General features: G+C 43.8%; 2 protein-coding genes across 5 annotated transcripts in view; one reads left to right on the top strand and one right to left on the bottom strand.

The window, feature by feature from the left end:
* Positions 1–20,663, bottom strand: part of RFWD3 (ring finger and WD repeat domain 3) — a 46,552-nt gene extending 25,889 nt beyond the window's left edge. The window contains exons 1-4 of one of the 4 annotated variants that reach the window (XM_063611595.1): positions 20,503–20,663; positions 14,637–15,153; positions 5,188–5,390; positions 2,085–2,155 (exon numbers count right to left, since the gene is read on the bottom strand). In XM_063611595.1, the coding sequence (XP_063467665.1) occupies positions 2,085–2,155; positions 5,188–5,390; positions 14,637–15,151 (789 nt within the window). In that variant the 5' untranslated portion in view covers positions 15,152–15,153; positions 20,503–20,663. Of the gene's footprint in view, positions 1–2,084; positions 2,156–5,187; positions 5,391–14,636; positions 15,154–15,666; positions 15,741–20,446 lie in introns of those variants that run through there. The other 3 variants (XM_055297941.2, XM_055297944.2, XM_055297942.2) reach the window with 3 other exon arrangements.
* LOC129492598 (lamina-associated polypeptide 2, isoforms beta/gamma-like) lies at positions 16,390–22,342 on the top strand. Its single transcript, XM_055297856.1, is given in 4 exon segments — positions 16,390–16,441; positions 20,223–20,351; positions 21,123–22,246; positions 22,248–22,342. Coding segments are annotated over 4 exon segments (1,392 nt in total). The 3' UTR covers positions 22,335–22,342.
* Positions 22,343–23,874: the final 1,532 nt, after the last annotated feature.

The following is a 23,874-nucleotide window of genomic DNA, read 5'->3' as shown; positions in this document are numbered from 1 at the left end:
AGCCTGGGCGACAGAGCGACACTCGTCTCAAAAAAAAAAAAAAAAAAAAAAGATTCAATTTTATGTACTGATAACAGAAAGCTCTCCAAGATGTACTAAGCTGGGAAAAATGAGCCAGACTCAAATAAAAACACAAAGAGCATACAGAAATATGCAAAAAATGATAAATGATGTTTTGAGATTGGCAGAATTCACAGCAGATATAAATAACTCATATTGAGGACAATGATATATAGGTGTTATTTTATTTTATTTTATTTTGAGATGGAGTCTCGCTCTGTTACCCAGGCTGGAGAGCAGTGGCACAATCTCAGCTCACCACAACCTCTGCCTCTTGGATTAAAGCGATTCTCCTGCCTCAGCTTCCCAAGTAGCTGGGACTATAGGCACATGCCACCATATCTGGCTAATTTTTGTATTTTTAGTAGAGATGGGGTTTCACCATGTTGGCCAGGCTGGTCTCAAACTCCTGTCCTCAGGTGACTCACCCACCTTGGCTTCCCACAGTGCTGGGATTATAGGTATGAGCCACTGTGCCCGGCCAACATTATTATTATTATTATTATTATTGAGATGAAGTCTTGCTCAGTCTCCCAGGCTGGAGCGCAGTGGCACTATCTGGGCTCACTGCAACCTCTGCCTCCCAGGTTCAAGCGATTCTCCTATCTCAGCCTCCTGAGTAGCTGGGATTATAGGCAACACACCCAGCTAATCTTTGCATTTTTAGTAGAGACGGGGTTTCGCCACGTTGGCCAGGCTGGTCTCGAACTCCTGACCTCAGGTGATCTGCCCGCCTCGGCCTCCCACAGTGTTGGGATTATAGGCATGGGCCACCGCACCCAGCCCATTATTTTTAAAAACAAAAATTATCACCTACTAACCATATTCTGCCTGATATTTTTTTTTAATTTTAATTTTTTTATTGAGACAGGGTCTCACTCTGTTGCCATGGAGTGCAGTGGTGCAATCATGGCTCACTGAAGCCTTGACCTCCCAGGCTCAAGTAGTCCTGCCTCAGACTCCCTAAGTAGCTAGGACTACAGGTGCATGCCACCACACCTGGCGAATGTGCTTAATAATTTATAAAGCACATTTATGTCTGTTTTTTCAACTGATACTTAACCTTGTTGGCTAGACAGGACAGGTTATCCTCAATACTCCTCCCTCCCCATTTTTAAATCTAAGAGACAGCAGTCACACAAATAATGAGTAACTGGGATAGGATCCACACCTGGACCTCTTGCCTACAAAGCCTGCAAGCTTCCCATTTTAACTTGCAGCCCCACCACTTTCTGGTTAGAGACGAGGTTTCACCATGTTGGCCAGGCTGGTCTCAAACTCCCGACTTCAGGTGATCCACCCGCCTTGGCCTCCCAAAGTGCTGGGATTACAGCTGTAAGCCACCATGCCCAGCCAAAAACCCAAACCTTTTATTTAAAAGGATATTCAGAGGCCAGGAACAGTGGCTCACACCTGTAATCCCAGCACTTTGGGAGGCCGAGGTGGGTGGATCACGAGGTCAGGAGTTCGAGACCAGCCTGGCCAGTATGGTGAAACCCCATCTCTACCTAAAAGACAAAAATTAGCTGGGCGTGGTGGTGTGTGCCTATAGTCCCAGTTGCTCGGGAGGCTGAGGTAGGAGAATTGCTTGAACACGGGAGGCAGAGGTTGTTGTGAGCCGAGATCGCACCACTGCACCCCACTCTGGGCAACAGAGCGAGATGCCGTCTCAAAAAAAAAAAAAAAAAAAAAAAGGATATTCAGGTTGGGCATGGTGGCTCATGACTACAATCTCGATGGTTTGGGAGGCCGAGACAGGACAATCCCTTGAGCCCAGGAGTTCGGAACCAGCTGGGTAATATAGTGAGACTCTGTCTACAAAAAATAAGAAATTTAGCCAAGCATGGTGGCATTACCTGTAGTTCCGGCTACTCAGGAGGCTGAAGTGGGAGCATCCTTTGAGCCCAGGAGTTTGAAACTGCAGTGAGTTATGACTGCACCACTGCACTCTAGCCTGGGCGAGAGTGAGACCTAGTCTCTAAAACAAAAATAAATAAATAAAAATAAAACGACGTTCATATTACCTGTTTGGGGAGGGTCTTGCCTCCATCGATACATGTAACTTCTTGCTCTGCTGAGACACCTGCTAGTTGCTCTGCCAAGTCATTTCCAGAAATGATAGGAGAGGTAAAATACAAAATAAGATATGTCAGGTATGAGAAGCTAGCAGGAGAGGGCCTGACTCACTACAGCTTCCCATTTCTAACTGACAGTGTTCCTGCAAAAAGGATGACAATTTCCCCAGGTACCATCAGTGAATTTATTTTTAAAAATTTAGTTTGAATATTCTCAAACATACATAAAAGTAGACAGAACAGTATAGTTAAGCCACAAGTACCCATCACTCAATTTAAAAAATAATCAATATTTTGCCAATCTTGTTCCACCTAAGCCCCCATTCCATTATTTTCTTTTGGTTGGAATACTTAACAAACCTTAAAATGTCATTATACTTCCAAAAACTTCTGCAACACTGATAAGAATTCTTTTTTTTATATAAACATTGTGTAATTATTATACCTAACAATATTAACAATAATCCTCCAATAACACTAAATACCCAGGCATCCAGTTCATATTCAAAATCTCCCAATAGTTTTAAAGCTGCTCTTTGCAGATTTATTGCAATCAGAATCCAAAAAAGGTCTCCATAATGAGCTTGTGATGTCTCTTAAGTCCTTCTCATTTTATTACAATTCCCCCCTCACCCATTTTTTTCTCCTCTGTTTGTCATTGATTTGTCAGGTAATTTGTCTAATGAAATGTCCTACACATCCTGGATTTGGCTGACTGCTTCTTCATGAAATTAACTTTTATATACAGTAAATTGAACATTGTGCAACCATCACCATAACCCAATTTAAAATATTTCTATCAGCCCACAAAGATCCTTTATGCCCATTTAGAGTCAATCCATATTTGCATCTGCAGCCCTGGGCAACCACTAATATTGTCTCTGTAGACTTGCCTTTTCTGGACGTCTTATGTAAGTGGAATCATAAACTATGTTGGTTTACTGTTACATAAAACATTAAAAATTGTCGCCACTGATTTGAGATATTCCCTTCACAATATGTCAAATTTCCATATATATTTAGGTCTAGAAAGATGTTCCATTTGTAGACTGTTCTACATTTTTAATTTAAATGATTACATCTCTGAGGTATTATTTATCTTGTTCCTCCACCCCTTTTTCTACAAACTATGCAAACTGGTTGTTAGAAAACAGTCTTGAGTAGATTCAGGGCTTTTTTTTTTTTTTGGCAATGGGGGTGGGGGGCTGGTGTGTGTGTGTGTACAGTACTTTCTAAGTGGCATGAGTATTTCTGATTGCAGCACATTAAGAGGCACATATGGTCTTGTTATCCTATTTTTTTGAGATGCTAAGATTGACCAATGGGTTCAGGTGTTATCACCCTGGTCCCTGTATTAAAAGGAATCCCATCAACCCTACAACCTAATGGTTTTAGGATCCACTGATGATCTTTGCCTAGATATATAATTTAATTGGGGGTCACAAAATGATGACTTTTCTATCATTCCTGCAGCAATTAGCTGAAATTTTTCTATTAAAAAAACCTTCAGGCCGGGCGCGGTGGCTCACACTTGTAATCCCAGCACTTTGGGAGGCCGAGGCGGGCGGATCACGAGGTCAGGAGATTGAGACCACGGTGAAACCCCGTCTCTACTAAAAATACAAAAAAATTAGCCGGGCGTGGTGGCGGGCGCCTGTAGTCCCAGCTACTTGGAGAGGCTGAGGCAGGAGAATGGCATGAACCTGGGAGGCGGAGCTTGCAGTGAGCCGAGATTGCACCACAGCACTCCAGCCTGGGTGACAGAGCAAGACTCCGTCTCAAAAAAAAAAAAAAAAAAAAAAACAACCTTCAAGCCTGGACAACATAGGGAGACCCCATAGCTACAAAAAATAAGCCAGGTGTGGAGGCACGCACATGTAGTCCTAGCTACTCAGGTGGCTGAGGTGGGAGGATCGCTTGAGCCTGGGAGGTCAGGGCTGCAGTGAGCTGTGATCATGCCACTGCACTCCAACCTGGGGGATAGAGTGTAACCCTGTCTTAAAAAAACAAATGAATAAAAAACAACAAAAAAACCCACTTCATCAACTATCTGATTGTCCGAAATACAGTTTATACAGGAAGGCAAAATATTAATATATTCCTGACCCTTTACTAGTTTTTGGAGTAATTAGTTGGGGTTCTAACAACGTACGATAGTGATAAATGAGGTTTTGGAAAATTATATCAATATGAACTTAATGGTTTTCATTGATTTATTATATTTCAATTCATAATCCAAGAATATTCTTTCAGTGGTAAAATATACTGAAAGAGCGCCCTCTGGGGATCAGAAAGTTTTTAACGTAAGCAGGACATCTACTTTAGAGGTCTCTGCCTACGACTATTAAATAAAGTTCCACTTGCATAACACATAACGTTATACTAGGACTCAAAAGTGTCAGCCTAGACAGGGTGCTGAATTTACAAAACTTTTCTTTTAAATAAAGAAGCTAGGCTGGGTGCAGTGGCTCATGTCTGTAATCCCAGCACTTTGGGAGGCTGAGGTAGCTGGATCTCTTGAGCTCAGGAGTTTATGACCAGCCGGGGCAACATGGAAAAACTCTGTCTCTACAAAAAAATTTAAAAAATTAGCCAGGTGTGGTGGTGTGTGCCTATAGTCCCAGTTACTGGGGAGGCTGAGGTGGGAAGATGGCTTCAGCCCAAGAAGCAGAGGTTGCAGTAAGCTGAGATTGTTGTCGTTGCACTCCCGTTGACACTGGGGGACAGAGCCAGAGCTTGCCTCAAAAAAAAAAAAAAGAAAAAGAAAAAAAAGAATCTACTTTCTCAGATGTCTAAAAAAGTGAAAGAGAATATAAAATGCCATTACAAAGTTACTGATTCACTGGGTCACAAATTACATTAAGCTGTAAGTCAGATCAAATCCTCTCTATATAATTATTGCCAGTGAAGGCTCTATACTATAAAACAGGAATCCACTACATTTAGGGGAGAAAAGGGAAAGTGTCAAAGCACAAATCTAGTTTCTAGCCTTCTGAAGTTTAAGCTTCATGGATGTTAGCCTTGTGAGTCCAAACCTGGGTAAAATACTGACCTTCTAAAATGACAGCTCCAGATTCCTCTGCCTGGTCAACAACCCCTCCATATTCTGCAGAGCTGTCACTGTCAGAATCAGAATTACTAGACACCTGCAAGTCTTCCGATACAGGATTCCTAGTCTCTGAATCATAAGTGGTAGCTGGCAAGTCAGGCTGGGTCCTGCTCACCTGAAAGTAAGCATCCAATGGTGCTCTCAACCTACGTACACAGAAAGACAACAGAATTATAGTACAATGAACTATCATCATAAAAACAATCTATAGTGATTTGAAGTAAATCCTATCACTTCAACCCATCTCCAGGCCATTAAATGCTGCCTTTGAAAGCTGAAGCAGGTATAGCAGATAAGGGGGAGACTGGCCTCCTGGATATTATTTTTTACCACTCAACCACTGCTACATTAGCCTACACAAGAGCTTGATCCTTCCGTTAAAAGCTAATTCTATTTTACTGGCATCTGGCCATATTGTCAGTATCTTTAAAGGACAAACTCAGCAATCTGTATGCTGGTATTAGGTAGGTGAAAAGGGAAAGTGAAGAAGAAGAAAAAGGGCTTTGTTGCCCAAATATGGCTCATGGGATTTTGCTATTGTAGCCACCTAGACCAAGGTATTTTGGAGTACAGTAAAGGGTCTGGCTTCTGTAATTTCTTCATCTCTCATTTTAGGATAGTATTTTTCTTTTAAAATTTAAATAATGTTAGTTTTAAGATAAAAAACATAAATGATAATATGGCATCAAAAAAAAAGTAACTTAGAATGATGAGAAGACCTGGGGCCAAATCTAACACTCCAAATCTATCTTGGCTGGCTAAGTTTAAAATAACCACTACTGTACCTCAGTTTCTCTAACTCCTGGAATAACAAAGCATACTCCAGTTTCAGCTGAGAAGTTTGAGGCCACTTTTGTCACAGAATTAATGAAACTTTATATTTAGTAGAGATGGGGTCTTACCATGTTGGCCAAGCTGGTCTCCAACTCCTGACCTCAAATGATCCACCCACCTTGGCCTCCCAAAATGCTGGGATTACAGGCATGAGCCACCACACCCAGACAAATCAATGAAACTTTATACTAAAAACCAAGAGTTCCTGAGGAAGGATCTAGGGACACACACACACAGACACATTAGGCCAGCTGCGGTGACTCATGTCTGTAATCCTAGCACTTTGGGAGGACAAGGTGGGTAAACTGCTTGTGCCTAGGAGTTTGAGACCAGCCTGAGAAACATGGTGAAACCCCAACTCTACAAAAAATACACAACATAGCCAGGCATGGTGGTGTGTTCCTGTAGTTCCAGCTACTTGGGAGGCCAAGGTGGGAGGATGGCTTGAGCCTGGGAGATTGAGGCTGCAGTGAGCCATGATGGTGCCCATACTCCAGCCTGGGTATCACAGTGACACTTGTCTCAAAAACACAAAAACAAAAAAATGACAACCAAAAAACTTGGGAGGCTGAGGCAGGAGGATCACTTGAGCCTGAGAGTTTGAGGCCACAGTGAGTGAGCTATGATTGCGCTACTGCACTCCAGCCTAGGTGGCAAGAGTGAGACTCCATCTTCAAAAAAAAAAAAAAGAAGAAGAAAAAATAAAAATTAAAAAAATGGCTGAGCTTGGTGGCTCACGCCTGTAATCCCAGCACTTTGGAAAGCCAAGGCAGGAGGATTGCTTGAAGCCAGAAGTTTGAGACCAGACTAGCCAACAAAGACATCATCTTTATTAAAAAAATTTAAAACAAAGGGGCAACTAAGTATTACTGACAGGTGACCTACTATAAGTTTTAATAATTATGACATTAAATATTGATTATTACCCAGAAACATTGTTGGGGACTGCTTACACAGAAAAATTTTGATTCCTAATAGTTTGGCAGCAATTTATTGACGAATTAGGGCTTTGACCGAATGCTAACTAGAATAAAATAAACACTACTCAGTGTCCAACTCAACAGACGGAAGATTTTTCGACCTTTTAAAAAAAGAAATGTCAATAAACCGAAAGGAGAAATAGCAATCAAGTTGTTTTTCTTTTTTGGAAATTGAGATATAATTAATATACTATAAAATCCACAACTTAAAAGTGTTCAGTTCAGTGTTTTTTTTTTTTTTTTTAGCATAACCACAAGGTTATGTAATCATAATCATAACCATTATCTGGTTTCAAAACATTTTTGTCCCACCTAAAAGGGACCCTGTACCCACAAGCAGTCATTTCCCCTCCTATTTGGTAGTCATGTCCTCTTTCATTCTTGATTTTAGTATTTTGAGTCTTCTCTATTTCTTGGTTGGTCTAGCTAAGTCTGTCAATTTTGTTGATCTTTTAGAAGAACCAACTTTTTGCTTAGTCATTTTCTCTCATTTTTCTATTCTCTATTTCATTTATTTATATGCTAATCTTTATTATTTCCTTCTATCTGCCTGTGTTGGGTTTTATTTGTTCTTCTGTTATTTACGAGTGTGTTATGTAATTTCCACAAGTTTGGTGTGCAAGAATCACACCCATATAAGATGGTGAACTTAATCAGTAAATGTGTATGTTGACTGCTCCACCCACCAGCCATTCCCCTCCCTCCCTCTCCTTGGGCTTCCCTATTCCCTGAGACAAAACAATACTGAAATTAGGCCAGTTAGTAATTCTACAATGGCCTCTAAGTGTTCAAATTAAAGGAAGAGTCAGGCATCTCTTACTTTAAATCACTTAGCTAAAGTGATTAAGCTTAGTGAGGAAGGCATGTCAAAAGCTGGGATAGGCCAGAAGCCAGGCCTTTTGCATTAAACAGCCAAGTGGTGAATGCAAAGGAAAAGTTCCCGAAGAAAATTAAGTGCTACAACAGTGAATACATGAATGATAAGACAGCCTTATTGCTGATATGGAGACAGTTTTAGTGGTCTGGAAAGAAGATCAAACCAGCCACAACATTCCCTTAAGCCAATCCCTAATCCAGAGCAAGGCCCCAACTCTCTTTAATTCTGTGAAAGCTGAGAAGTGAGGAAGCTGCAGGAAGTTGGAAGAAAGCAGAGGCTGGTTCATGAGGTTTAAGGAAAGATACTGTCTCCATAAAGTGCATGAAGCAGCAGCAAGCGCTGACATTGAAACTGTACCAAGTTATCCAGAAGATCTAGCTAAGACAATTGATGAAAGTATCTACGCTAAACAGATTCTAACTGTAGATGAAACAGCCTTCTATTGGAAGATGCCACGCAGGACTTTCGCAGCTAGAGAGATGTCAATGCCTGGCTTCAAGGCTCAAAGGACAGGCTGACTCTCTTGTTAGGGGATAATGCTGCTGGTTGACTTCAGTTGAAGCCGATGCTCTTTTTTTTTTTGAGACAGAGTCTCGCTTTGCCGCCCAGGCTGGAGTGCAGTGGCGTGATCTCAGCTCACTGCAAGCTCCGCCTCCCGGGTTCACGCCATTCTCCTGCCTCAGCCTCCCAAGTAGCTGGGACTACAGGCACCCACCACCAAGCCTGGCCAATTTTTTTTTTTTTGTAGTATTTTTAGTAGAGACGAGGTTTCACCATGTTAGCCAGGATGGTCTCGATCTCCTGACCTTGTGATCCACCAGCCTCAGCCTCCCAAAGTGCTGGGATTACAGGCGTGAGCCACTGTGCCCAGCCAAAGCTGATGCTCTTTTACTGTTCTGAAGATCCTAGGGTGCTTGAAAATTATGCTAAATTCATTCTGTCCGTGCTCTCTCTCTTTTGAGATGGAGTCTCGCTCTGTCACCCAGGCTGCAGTGCAGTGGCGCCTGGCTAATTTTTTGTATTTTTAGTGGAGATGGGGTTTCACCGCGTTAGCCAGGATGGTCTCGATCTCCTGACCTCGTGATCTGCCCACCTCGGCCTCCCAAAGTGCTGGGATTACAGGCATGAGCCACCACACCCGGCCTATGTCTGTGCTCTCTAAATGGAACTACAAAGCCTGGATAACAGCTTATCTGTTTAGAGTATGTCTTACAATTTATGCCCACTGTTGCAACCTACTATTCAGAAAAAAGGATTCCTTTAAACATATTACTGCTAACTGACAATGCATAAAGTAAACCAAGAGCTCTGAAGGTAATTTTGACAATGCACCCAGTAAACCAAGAGCTCTGAAGGTGATTTTGACAATGCACCCAGTAAACCAAGAGCTCTGAAGGTGATTAAAGTTATTTTCATGTCTGTTAACATAACATATTATGCAGCCCTACTTTCAAGACCTATTATTTAAGAAATAAGGCCGGGCACAGTGGCTCACACTTGTAATCTCAGTACTTTAGTGAAATAACATCTCTACAAAAAACAGAAAAAATTAGCTGGGTGTGGTGGCTTGTGCCTTTAGTCCCAGCTACTCTGTAGGCTGAGGCAAGAGGATGGAGGATCACCTGAGCCCGGGGAGGTTGAGGCTGCAGTGAGCGATGATCACACCACTGTACTCCAGCATGGGCAACAGAGTGAGACCTTGTCTCACAAAAAAAAAAAAAAAAAAAAAAGAAAAAAAAAAGAAAGAAAGAAACAAAGGAAAAGAAAAGAAATATTTTGTTGTGACTCTTAGCTGTGGGGAAAAGCTTTTTTAATCTTTTTTTTTTTAAATTTCTTAAGATGATAGCTGCCAGTGATTCCTCTAATGGATCTGGACAAAGTAAATTGAAAACTTTGAAAGGATCCACCACTCTTTTTCTTTTCTTTTTTTTTTTTTGGAGACAGGGTCTGGCTCTGTCACCCAGGCTGGAGGGCAGTGTCACGATATTGGCTCATTGGAACCTTTCACCTCAACCTCCTAAGTAGCTGGGACTACAGGCATGCACCACCATGCCCAGCTAATTTTTGTATTTTTTGTAGAGACAAGGTTTCAACATGTTGGCCAGGTTGGTCTTGAACTCCTGAGCTCAGGCAATGTGCCTGCTTCAGCCCCCCAAAGTGCTGGGATTATAGGCATGAGCCACTGTGCCTTGGGGATCCACCATCCTTGATGCCCCTAAGAACATTCATGATCCATGGGAGGAGGCCAAAATATCAACATTATCAGGAATTTAGAAGAAGTTGATGTCAACTCTTATGGATTACTTTGAGGGGCTCAAGACTTCAGTTAAGGAAGTAACTGCAGATGTGCTAGAAACAGCAAGAGAACTAGACTTAGAAGATGTGACTGAATGGATCTCATTCCTAGATTTTCCTTTCCCTCTTATTGGTTAGTTTATTGCTTATCCCACTGAATATCCATTACCTCAGGCAGGCCCCAGGGAAAATGATTTAGGCTTTTCACACTCTGCATTGCTCTGAATCAAGAGTAGTCTTGCAAATGTGGTTTTCCAGAGAACCACCAAACTGGTCATATAAAGATAATTCTCTGGGAATGAGGCTTTGAAGGTGCTCCAATCCCTCTGGTGCCTGCCAGGCTGTTGGTTTTTACTATGATTACAGGCAGATGATTTTCAGGACTACCAAGGAGCTGGAGAAGGGGACAAGAATAAGAAATGCCATAGAGCTCAATGAGATTCAGCTGTTTTTCTTTAATAATCACTCCCTGGATTGCTATAGCATTTGGTCAGTTTCCCGAATTATGAAAAAGTTGATCCTGACAAATTCTGCCAGTTGTTTCACTACTTTCATGGAGATAATTCTCTGTGGTCCTTACTCTGCCATTTTCACTGACATCACCCAGGTTTTCTTTTTTGTTTTTGAGACAGAGTCTCGCTCTGTGGCCCAGGCTGGAGTGTAGTGGCGTAATCTCGGCTCACTGCACCTCCCCGGTTCAAGCGATTCTCCCGCCTCAGTCTCCTGAATAGCTGGGATTATGGGCAACCGCTACCACACCCGGCTAATTTTTGTATTTTTAGTACAGACAGGGTTTCACCATGTTGGCAGGCGGGTTTCACCATGTTGGCCAGGCTGGTCTCGAACTCGTGACCTCAGGTGATTAGCCTGCCTCGGCCTCCCAAAATGCTGCGATTACAGGTGTGAGCCACTGCACCTAGCCAGGTTTTCTTTTTAAATGGGGCTAAGCAAGTTTACCAACTCCATTTCTTGAGATTCTAAGTGAACAGCAGCTATAGCTACCATGAGACTAAACACATAAGAAAAGCATTTTATAAGAGGATTTAATCAAATATATACTAGAGTTAGGGTGTTGACATGTGTGTCAATAGAATTCTACATAGAACCCAGTAAAAAAGTGATAGATGATTAAAAAAAAAATCACTCTTTAATATTGCTTTTATGTAACAAAGAATTTCCAAAGTCAGGGAAGAACACAGGAAAGGGGAACTGTGAAAACCAACAGGAAGCAGTGCTAGGGTTTCTCCTTGGGAGCACAGATTTACAACCCAAGAAATTCTCCTCCTTCCCTGCACTTACCATCTTTGAATTTTGCTCCTTCCCTACTCTCTGTAGTCCTAGACTCCATATGCTCCATGAAAACAATATTGTGATCTGTGTTATTCACCAATATATCTAGAGCAAAGTTTTGTCTCTCACACAGAGGAGTGTTATCAATATTTGATGAATGAGTGATGACCGCCGCTGCCAGAATGAAGCCGCCTCAAACAAATCAGAAAGGAGTTTGTGACTTCAGCAAAGCCTGTTGGGAAGAATAAGCTTACTACTTAGCTTTCTATAGCTTTGGCTTCTTGGCTGACTGTTAGTCAAAAGCTGTTCACCTTGGCCCAGGCTTTCAACACCTGGCCCGGGGACAGTCTGTCAGAAGAGTAAATGTCAAACACCACACTGAGAAATTTATCTCAAGAAATTCAGGCTGGGCGCGGTGGCTCACGCCTGTAATCCCAGCACTTTGGGAGGCCGAGGCGGGTGGATCACGAGGTCAGGAGATCGAGACCATCCTGACTAACACAGTGAAACCCCGTCTCTACTAAAAATACAAACAATTAGCCGGGCGAGGTGGCAGGCGCCTGTAGTCCCAGCTACAAGGGAGGCTGAGGCAGGAGAATGGCGTGAACCCCGGGGGGCGGAGCCTGCAGTGAGCCGAGATCGCGCCACTGCACTCCAGCCTGGGTGAAAGAGCGAGACTCCGTCTCAAAAAAAAAAAAAAAAAAAAAAAAAACAAAACAAAAAAAAAAAGAAGAAATTCAGAAGTTGTAAGTGATTAGTCCTGGGAAAGGTCATACTTCAGGGAAAAAAGTTTTAATCATATTTATCTGGCTCCAGAACTGATGTTATTTCCACTGAACTGCACACTTCCTGACCTTTTAGGTTATTCCCTTTGTGGAGACAAATTATGGCTGCCAAATAGCTTGACTGACATCTTTCAACATATAAATTCTGTATAACTCATTCCCTGAGCAGATTCTATAAGCAATTCTTTTTTTTTTTTTTTTGAGACAGAGAATCACTCTTGTCACCCAGGCTGGAGTACAGTGACAAGATCTTGGCTCACTGCAACCTCCGCCTCCTAGGTTCAAGGAATTCTCACGCCTCAACCTCCCAAGTAGCTGGGACCACAGGTATGTGCCACCACACCCGGCTAATTTTTTGTATTTTTAGTAGAGATGGGGTTTCATCATGTTGGCCTTGAACTCCTGGCCTAAAGGAATCTGCCTGCCTTGGCCTCCCAAAGATCTGAGATTACAGGCGTGAGCCACTATGCCCAGCCACATCAAGCAATGTTCTCACTAGAGTTTGGCTTCTGTGTGGCTCTCTAGTGGTTCTGTTTTTCTTTGTAAGTTGGCATCTGGTTTATAAGTGTCACCCTTAAGTTGGTTAATACAAGCCACTGTGCCTGACCAAGAGGAGTCCACCCTGCGTCCCCCAACAAGAATGAGTGCATGGATAAGCAAGACAGAGGACTTGCAAGAGGCCTCTTGACAGTCAGCCAGTTCCTGGAAACACCACTCACAACTCTCAATCATGGAAAGTTAGCCCATTTACTTTGGCAGGGTCCCCAAATTACACCATAAGATGCATTCACCTATAACACAAATGTATGAAATCTTACCCTGCCTTTATAATGTGAGTAATGACATCTTAAAATAACAGACTACAGCCAGGCCTGCTGGTGCACGCCTGCAATCCCAGCTACTTAGGAGGCTGAGGCACAAGAATCACTTGAACCTGGGAGCCAGAGGTCGTGGTGAGCTGATATTGTGCCATTGCACTCCAGCCTGAGTGACAGAGCAAGACTCTTGTCTTAAAAACAAACAAACAAAAAAAAAACCAGAGTAACATGCATTTGCAACTCTTGTCAACACAGAACTAGACATCTGTCATCCTTGATGGGCACTACAGACACTGGAGCCACAGTCATGGCAAGCCCCAACTTTAAAATCAGCAGGATCCATGAAAAAGAATGCTGAATCCAGATTCAGAAGGCACAATTCCAATTCCAGCCTTATCACAAATTATCCCATCAGCTTCCTCATTTGTAAAACATGGGTAATGGATGACCTAGCTACCACTTTTTAGTATTATCTCAATATTTTCAGTGTCAGAAAACATCGGCATGGTGGTGTATGCCTGTAGTCCCAGCTAATCATCAAGAGGCTGAGGCAGGAAGATCGCCTGACCCTGGGGAGGTCGAGGCTGCAGTGAGCTGTGATTGCACCACTGCACTCCAGCTTGGGCGGCACAGTGAGACCCTGTCTCAAAAATAACAATAATAAAAAGAAGAAGAAAGCGAAAACAAAGGGATTTGATCGAAGCTTCTTCCTCCATCTGCCTATGTAGAAAACGGCAGATCCCGGTTCCAATACCAGTGCTAACTCCTCTATTCTATAGCTATTAGACCCTGAACAAAGTCCTCTCTGAGCTGAGATCGCGCCACTGCGCTCCAGCCTGGGCGACAGAGCAAGACTCCATCTCAAAACAAAACAAACAGGTTTAATTAGTTGGGCGTGGTGGCACGCGCCTGTAATGCCACCTACTTGGGAGGCTGAGGCAGGAGAATCGCTTGAATCTGGCAGATGGAAGTTGCAGTGAGCCGAGATCGTGCCACTGGACTCCAGCCTGGGTGACAGAGTGAGACGCCGTCTCAAAAACAAAAACAAAAAACCAAAAAACGGACAGGGTATAGGCAATTGTTATTCTTCATAATAACCCTGTCAAGACTTGACAGCTAAGCCCTTCAAGAGGCAAGTTCAAACCAAGACTATGAAAGCAAATTAATTAATTGTGCCTCTAGGTGGAATGCCAGTGAATAATGAATTTGGGTGAGTAGAGACTTGCAAGTGAAGAAAGAATTTTTGGTGTACAAGACACAATCTGAAGAACAGCCAATCTCTACAGAGATTGCCAACAAACTACCACCTAGTTTTCACGGCACAACAGTTTAACTTATCCCTTCATTACTCTGTGAAGTAAGGCAAGCACTTTTATTTCCACCTATGAGGAATTGGGGGTCAGAAGTTATCTGACTTGCCAAAAGTCACACTGTCAGTCCTTGAATGGCAGAGCCTCAGTTTCATAATTTCTAGTACAGCAATGATCACAGACTTATCCATATATTTATTTACCTGGCACTGTCTGTCCTCTGAGACCCTCCAGCTCTAGCCCTTCGTGAAGCAGATACCCTCCTTCTTGTTCTCATTGGCCCTACATTGTGGTTTGAAGATGAAGGTCTCAGGAATTCCAGCATGCCATGAAGTCTCTGCAGTCCACTGATGAAGTTGGTCATTGAATGCAACGAAGATGCTGGGATGGTGTGATTAGCATCAGATCCCTGCCTATGTTGTTCTGAAGTTCTTGGATTGATGTTCTCCACATTGTCTTCTCCCAAGACCTCCACTTCTGTCAGGTCAATAGACAGTTGTGGAGCAGGCTGGAGCAGGGGTGGTGTCGCTTGGCTGCCGATCACTTCAGCAGGAGCTGGCTGGAGGATGGATGGTACCCCCTGGCTGCTGACCATATCAGCAGGAACAGGCTGGAGGGCTGGTCCCCCTTGGCTGCTGGCCATGCCAGCAGGAGCTGGCTGTTCTTCAGCATGATTTAACTGCACCTGAAGATCATATTCCATTGCTTCATGAGCCATCACTAGAGAAACAGTATTTGTAAAAAGTATTAATAAAATAGATAAAATATGCTATGTAGGTGACAGAATTGTATTTAATCTTTCTCATTTTATGTTTAATATCATTCTTAGCAAGACTGAGAAGCTTCAAGAGAAGATTTTAACTACTTATTTTAAGTCAGAAGTATTTGGTAATGGACTTCCTTCTCTACAACAAGCATTTACAACCAGTTTTCCAGTTTGCCCTTAGAAAACATGAAGTCCTGTGATCATAGTAATATCTTCCAAAATAGAAAGATCTATAAACCAAAGGGATTAAACTACTGAGTCTAAAAGTAATCTCTCAGACACTTTGCAGTTCTGTCTCAAGCTGAATATGGACATTCACCAAAATCAAATGCATATAATGAGGTATCTAATTTTAGCAGGCAATATTAATCTTTCATAGCATCAACAGTTACAAAGGATAAACAGAGAAAGGATATTTTTTACACTTGCAAAATTAACTGTGTTACTAACTCAAAATGGAAACTTACCTAATTTTTCCAAAAAGGCTGAGCAAACTTTATCCTATCCCTTTCATTATTTTTGTTTTCCATCTCTAATTCCATCATGTTAGCCTATTCAACAAATATTTATTAAGCACCTATGTTCTTTTCATGTTTCCTATCTTTAATTCCATTATATCAGTTTGAAAACTACCACCTAGTTTTTAAATTAAAAAAAAAGTTAATTTTTTTTTGGTTATATAGATGAAGGCTTCCTATGTTGCCCAAACTGGTCTTGAATGCCTGGCCTTACCTCCTCATGCTCCAGGACAACAGGACTGAGCCACTGTGCCTCCCTACCACCTAGTTTTTAAAGTACATCAGTATAACTTATCCCCTCAATTACTTTGTGAAGTAAGGCACGTGCTTTTATTTTCATCTGACTTATGAGGAAATGGGGGTTCAACTAATAGTTATTAAGCACCTGTTATGCAGACAAGACACCCTAGAGGCAAAAACAGCTAAGACCCCATGTATCAGAGTTTAGATTCTAACAAGTAAGATGTCAATAAACGAATACATGAGAAAATTATAGATTATGATGTTTGGGGTTGAGAAGACAAAGAGGACCAATTAAGACACAATTGTGAGGGAAGTACTCTTTTAAAGAGTGAAAACTGGGCTGAGGCGTCAAGGATTAAAAGAAGCTGGCTATGCAAACAGCCAAGGAAGAGTTTCAGAAGGAAATCAGTGCATAGGTCCCTGATGAGCATGGGTTTGATTGATGAACAGGACACCATCATTAAAGGGCCCATGGGCCTTGGTAAGGAGTTTCTTCTATGTTAGGAATGCACTGTAGGGGTGCAAGAGCATAAGCTAGGTGACCAGTATAGAGGCTATTGTGGGAGTCCAGACCAGAGGTCAGAGAGACCTAGGCAAGAGTGGTAGCAGTGGAGATGAAAAGAAACAGACAGCTTTAAGAATCTTCAGAATAGTCATGCTTCTTTTTTTTTTTTTTTTGAGATGGAGTCTCGCTCTGTCGCCCAGGCTGGAGTGCAGTGGTGCCATCTTGGCTCACTGCAAGCTCCGCCTCCTGGGTTCACGCCATTCTCCAGCCTCAGCCTCCCGAGTAGCTGGGATTACAGGCGCCCGCCACCACGCCCGGCTAATTTTTTGTATTTTTAGTAGAGCCGGGGTTTCACTGCGTTAGCCAGGATGATCTCGATCCCCTGACCTGGTGATCGGCTAGCCTCGGCCTCCCAAAGTGTTGGGATTATAGGCGTGAGCCACCGCGCCCCGCCAATAGTCATTTTTCTTAAAATCATCAGAGCTGATTAAACCATCTGAGGATCAGAATGACAGAAAAGGGCCGAAGACTAAAGTCAGAGACACTACTGTTAAAAGGACAACAGAGTAAGGGAAGCCAGTTAAGGAAGATTATAAAGTAGGAGGAAACATGGGAATGTGGTGTCTTGGAAAAACAATGTTTCAAGGAAGGAACAACTGAGTGTCAAGTGCTACTGGGGGGGAAGAATGGCCACTAGATTTGGCAATGTGAGGATGACAGGCGACCTAAAAAAGCAGTTTCCCTGAACTGGTGGGGTCAGAGGCCAGATTGGAGTAGGCTGAATAAATGCAAGGAATTCTAATAAACATAGTGGACAAAGCACATGTATGTATCTTTCTCTCTCCACTCCAGTCATTCCTAAAACCCACGAACATGACCCCCCCCAACCTGAGACATTTTTTTAAGAAAGGATAAATTAACCAGGACGACACAAATGCAAACAGGGTATGATATGCAAACCAGTTTTTTAAGGCCATAAAGGAGAAACCGATGATTGATGACTACTTAGCAGAGCCAAAAGATAAAACTCAAATGCTTGCAAAGGGCACAGTGGTTGGGGTGAGGTGTGTTATTGAGAAGCAAGCTGATTCCCACTAAAGGGACTGTAAAAACCAGGTACCACAGAAGGCAATATTGAAAGATGGCACTAAAAGGGAAGGGCTAGTTAAAAGCCAATAAAGCAGTTAGCTTGACTTCTACTCAAACAAACACCAGCCAGCCAAAACAAAACACAAAACAAAGCCCTCCTCCCCCTATGCAGGAGAAAACTGGAGGTTTGAACCACACAGGCTTACACTCAGGATGGAGAGTGGCACAGTAGTGAAAATAAGTGGGAAAGAAAGTCTGCAAACTGAACAATGTGAAATACTTTAAGTTTTAAACATTTTTTGTATAGATGGGGTTTCCCACGTTGCCCAGGCCGATCTTGAACTCCTAGGCTCAAGCAACCCTTCTGCCTCAGCCTCCCAAAGTGCTGGGATTACAGGAGTGAACTACTGCGGCTGGCTAACTAAAAGCTTTTAATGTTTCTAGGATACGACAGTCTCCCAAGAATTGTGTGTCAGAACATAAGGCCCAAGCTACTTCTAGATGTACTCAAGAGACATTAAGCAACTCAGCCTTCAGGAAGACAAAGGGTAGAAATGGACTAAAAAGAGCAGAATCTAGGGGGCCGCACTGTCTACTCCCATATGGTTATTTAAATTAAATAAAAATCAAGTTCGGCCAGGAGCTGTGGCCCACGCCTATAATCCCAGCTCTTTGGGAGACTGAGGCAGGTAGCTTGAGACCAGGAGTTGGAGACCAGCCTGGGCAACACGGCAAAACCCTGTCTCTACAAAAAATACAAAAAATTAGCCAGGCGTGATGGTGTGCACCTGTGGTCCCAGCTACTTGGGAGGCTGAAGCAGGAGGATCCCTTGAACCCGGAGGGTGGAGGTTACAGTGAGCTGAGACCACACCACTGCACTCCAGCCCGGGAGACAGAGAAAGACTCCGTCTAAAAAAAAAAAAAAAAAAGAAATAAATAAAATAAGTTCCTTTGTCGCGCAGGTCACATTTCAAGTGCTAGAAACCCACATAGGGCGGGTGACTCCCATACTGGACAGCAGAAATACAGAACATTTTTCTCTCCGCACAAAGTTCTATAGAACGATGCAGTTCTGGAGCTGAAGCTTCCTAACCATTGTAGCCCAGTAGGAGATGCCTAGGGCGAGAGACCACGGGCTGGGCACCCCAAACCTTGAGCATGTCACACAAACGCTGTTTTTTATGTGTGCTGTGAGTAGGGCTTAAAATGTTAACCTCAGACTTGTCATCTTTGTTACTCAGGTTTCAATCAATGGCCACAACAGGCAGGATGAAAGCCCCTCAATTAAAGGTTGAGAGGAGGTGGGCAGGGCAAGCGTTCAAATCTTTGCTCTGGCCGGTGCAGAGGGTCACGCCTGTGATCCCTGGACACTGAAATGCCCAGGCAGATGGATCGCTTACGCTCCGGTGTTCGAGACCAGCTTGGGCAACACAGTGAAATTCCCATCTCTACCAAAAAAGAAAAATAGAACAGGTCAGGCGCGGTGGCTCACACCTGTAATCCCAGCACTTTGGGAAGCCAAGGACGGACCACTTGGGGTCGGAGTCCCAGACGGTCTGGCCAATATGGTGAAACCCCGTCTCCACTAAAAATACAAAAATTACCCAGGTGTGGTGGTGCATGCCTGTAATCCCAGCTACTTGGGAGGCTGAGGCAGGACAATCCTTTGAACCAGGGGGGCAGAGGTTGCAGTGAGCGGAGATCGCGCCACTGCACTCCAGCAGGAACAACAAAGCGAGACTCTATCTCAAAAAAAGAAAGAAAAAAGAAAAATAAAACAATGAGCCGGGCGTGGTGGCGCGCACCTGTGGTCCCAGCTATTGTGGGAAGCCGAGGTGGGAGGATCCCTGGGGCCCGGGAGTTGGAGACTGCAGTGAGCTCTTCCAGCCTGGGTGCAACAGGGAGACTTCTTTTCTTTTCTTTTTTTTGAGATGGAGTTTCACTCTTGTTGCCCAGGCTGGAATGCAATGGCGTGATCTCAGCTCACTGCAACCTCGGCCTCCCGGGTTCAAGCGATTCTCCTGCCTCAGCCTCCCGAGTAGCTGGGAGATGGGGTTTCTCCATGTTGGTCAGGCTGGTCTCGAACTCTTGGCCTCAGGTGATCCGACTGCCTCGGCCTCCCAAAGTGCTGGGATTACGGGTGTGAGCCACCGCGTCCGGCCCGACTTCATCTCTTTAACAGGAAAAAGGAAGGAAGGGAGGGAGAGAGAGGGAGAGAGAGAAAGATAAAAGAGAGAGAGAGAAAGAAAGAAATCAAATCCCTGTTCTTTTACTACATGGGAGAAAGAAAGAAAGAAAAGAGAAAGAAAGAGAAAAAAGAAAGAGAAAGAAAGAAAGAAAAAGAAACTAAATCCCTGTTCTTTTACTACATGGGGAAACTTTGGGCGGGTTTCCTAAACTCTCGGCTCAACTTGTTTTCCTGTAAAATAGGGATAATACAAGTCTTTACGCCACAGTTTCCGTGATGAAATTAAAAATGAAGTTCTTCCGTCAACTTTAAAGTGATGAAGTAACTGGCGCTCAGAGCGGGCGCAGGCAACGCCGCTGAGGAGCCCGAGGCTAGGCTCTTGGGGGAAGGGCCGGGCGACCTCCCACCCCGGCCAGGGCAGGCCCCGCAGCAGCGAACTCGGCTTCTTCCGTGATCGCCCCGAGCTCCCGCCTGCCCAGCCCCCACGCCCAGCAACCCAGATACGCGCGGGGGTTCGGGCTCCTCACCCCGACCATTGGCGCCGCCCCGAGAGCCCGAATCCCCTCAGGCCGCCGGGTTCCAAGCCCGCGTGCAGCCCACCTCGTGGGGTGTCTCCTGAATCCCAATCCAGGAATCAGGTGTGGGGAAGTTTATCCCGAAGCTAGAGGCCCAAGGCCTGAGGAGAAGCAAGACCCCTCCTCACCTGAAACCAGTAGGCAGCGGCCGGGCTCGTGAACCCGCCGAAGACTCGGTATTTACCTCGGCCGAATTCTGAAAGCACCTACGCCAACTGCCACTTCCGGAGCTGCTCAAGCTCCCGCCAGAGCCGCCGGCAGGCATGCTCCTATTGAACAGAAGCCCTAGGCTGTGGCCAATACCTACTCTTCTTCTTCAATGGGTCCCCCGCTAGCTGAAGCAGCGGCACTCTCATTGGCTGGTCGTTCATAAACTGACGAGGCGGGACCGCGCTCGAGGAAGCCTCCTACAATTGGCAGGAATCTACGTCCGTCACCTTGCGCCCGCCCCGGAAAAATGGGAGGTTTTTTTTTTTTTTTTAGCTCGTTTTATTTGAACTTTCTGGCGGGAGAAAGTTATATGATTTCTCGGTCCATTTTGGAATGGAGATGAAAATATTAAAACTGACTCCTGCTGCTTATCCCTAACGCGTTAGTGAAGGAGTTATCTGTATCCAAAGGATACTAGCTAATCGAATAATTTCAAAATATTTCAATATTTTGAATTTCGGAGCCTGTAAAGAGGCGTAGGACAGTCCAGTTCATATGTATCCTCTCCTGGGGTTGAAGAGCTCACGCAAAAGACTTTGCCTACACAATCTCTTCAATCTCAAACCGCTGCAAGGGATCTGAGCTACTAAACAGTCTCAAATCACTTGTTAGGGCCGCCGCTAGCCGCCAGCGCCAACAGCAAGGGGCCCCCGGAATTCTCCAGTTACCTACCAGGAGCGCGAGCCCACAGCCGTCTCGGCTCCGAGCCCGCCGCCGGCAGGAAAGCCACAAAGAAAACTGATAAACCCAGACAAGATGATAAAGACGATCTAGATTTAACAGAGCTCACTAATGAAGATCTTTTGGATCAGCTTGTGAAATACGGAGTGAATCCTGGTCCTATTGTGGGAACAACCAGGAAGCTGTATGAGAAAAAGCTTTTGAAACTGAGGGAGCAGGGAACAGAATCAAGATCTTCTCCTTCAGCAATGATTTCTTCTTCAGCAGAAAATACAAGGCAGAATGGAAGTAATGATTCTGACAGATATAGTGACAATGAAGAAGACTCTAAAATAGAGCTCAAGTTAGAGAAGAGAGAACCGCTAAAGAGCAGAGCAAAGACTCTAGTAACCCTCAAGCAAAGAAGAGTTCAGCACAACGAGAGCTATTCTCAAGCTGGAATAACTGGGACTGAATGGACAAGTGGATCTTCAAAAGGCGGACCTCTGCAGGCATTATTAACTAGGGAATCTACAAGAGGGTCAAGAAGAACTCCAAGGAAAAGGATGCACACTTCAGAATATTTTCGTATAGATGGAGCGGTAATTTCAGCGAGTACTCCCGTAGCTGAAAGTATAATGGCTTCAAACAACAAATCCTTAGTTGTCAATAGGGTGACTGGAAATTTCAAGCATGCATTTCCTATTCTGCCAGTCACTGAATTCTCAGACATACCCAGAAGAACACCAAAGAAACCATTGACAAGAGCTGAAGCGGGAGAAAAAACACAGGAAAGAAGAGTAGAAAGGGATATTCTTAAGGAAATGTTCCCCTATGAAGCATCTACACCAACAAGAATAAGTGCTAGTTACCACAGAACAATCAAAGCAGCTGCAGGCCGGCCATTAGAACTCAGTGATTTGAGGATGGAGGAGTTGTTTTCATCTACATATGTTCCTAAGTATGTTCCCTTATGTCAAGTGACAAAATACAAAAAAAAGGGATGCTCCATTCCTGTATGGATAAAAATTTTGCTATTTGTTGTGGCAGTTTTTGTGTGTGTGTTTGGGCTATCAAGCTGTGGAAACCAACCACGTAAATCCCTTCTCTGATATTCTTCCTGATGACTCTAGAAAACCCAACTGAATGGTATCTCTGGCACATTCAACTTGGTCTTGTATTTTTTTTTTTTTTTTTGAGACGGAGTCTCGCTCTGTCGCCCAAGCTGGAGTGCAGTGGCGCGATCTCAGCTTACTGCAAGCCCCGCCTCCCGGGTTCCGGCCATTCTCCTGCCTCAGCCTCTCCGAGTAGCTGGGACTACAGGTGCCCGCCACCACGCCCGGCTAATTTTTGTTTGTATTTTTAGTAGAGACAGGGTTTCACCGTGGTCTTGATCTGCTGACCTCGTGATCCGCCCGCTCGGCCTCCCAAAGTGCTGGGATTACAAGCGTGAGCCACCGTGCCCGGCCCGGTCTTGTATTTTTAATAACTGTGTTGAAGAACATTTGTGTATGCTTTTTGACTCCAAGAACTAAAAATAATGTGATTTTGCCTCAATAAACGTAGTATTCCATTGGAAAGCAAACAAAAGATATATAAATGTATAAATGGACTTTATTAAAATGTTTTTGAACTTTGGACTAGTAGGAGATCACTTCGTGCCATGTGAATAACCTTTTTTAGCTCTGGAACTTTTTTTTTTTTTTTTTTTTTAGACAGGGTCTCGCTCTGTTGCCCAGGCTGGAGTACAATGGCACGATCTCAGCTCACTGCAACCTCCACCTCCTGGGTTCAAGTGATTCTCCTGCCTCAGCCTCCTGAGTAGCTGGGACTATAGGCACGTGCCACTAGGCCCAGCTAATTTTTGTATTTTTAGTAGTGGTGGGGTTTCACTATGTTGGCCGGGCTGGTCCTGAACTCCTGACCTCAGGTGATCCACCCGCCTCGGCCTCCCAAAGTGCTGGGATTACAGGCGTGAGCCACTGCACCTGGCCGTAATGTTCATGATCTTGATAGAGTTTGGATTACTCATATGTATGCATTTGTCAAAACCCATCAAATACTATCTTTAAGATTTGTGCATTTCACACAAATTTTTCACAGTAAAAACTTACCTTCCCGCCCCCCACCCCAAAAAAAAGCCCATAGAGAAATTCCAGTTAATGGCATAAATGCTGAAGTGTTTAGGAATGAAGTGCATAAAAAATCAGGATGAATTAATGGATAGAAAGAGGCACAAGTAGATAAATAGGTATGTGATAAAACAAATATAATAAATTGTTAGTTGTAGAGTTTAGGTGGTAGGTATATGGTTGTTCAGAGTACAATTGTATTGACTTTTCTGTGTATCTGGAAATTTTCATACCTAAGTGTTGGGAAAAATCAGGTACAGGGCTTTGGAAGACATCCTGTGCAAGTAAAAGGCCCTGAAGATTAAGCTTTATCAGGCATATAGTAACTTCATCTATAATAATTGTGGGTCTGCCAGAGTATGAATAATTCATATACCAGGGAGAATTTTCACTGTAACGCCTACGGTAAATAGAACAAATGATTTTAAAGATTAAAACAGTGGCTGGGCATGATGGCTCATGCCTGTAATCCCAGCACTTTGGGAGGACAAGGTGGGAGGATCCCTCAAGGTCAGGAGTTCCAGACCAGCAGACCCTGCCTCTGAAAAAAAAAA

Source organism: Symphalangus syndactylus, chromosome 11 (assembly GCF_028878055.3).
Source record: "Symphalangus syndactylus isolate Jambi chromosome 11, NHGRI_mSymSyn1-v2.1_pri, whole genome shotgun sequence".
Classification (NCBI taxonomy): domain Eukaryota; kingdom Metazoa; phylum Chordata; class Mammalia; order Primates; family Hylobatidae; genus Symphalangus; species Symphalangus syndactylus.
The sequence above is the reverse complement of the archived record's forward strand: the minus strand, read 5'-3'. Positions and strand labels throughout refer to the sequence as shown.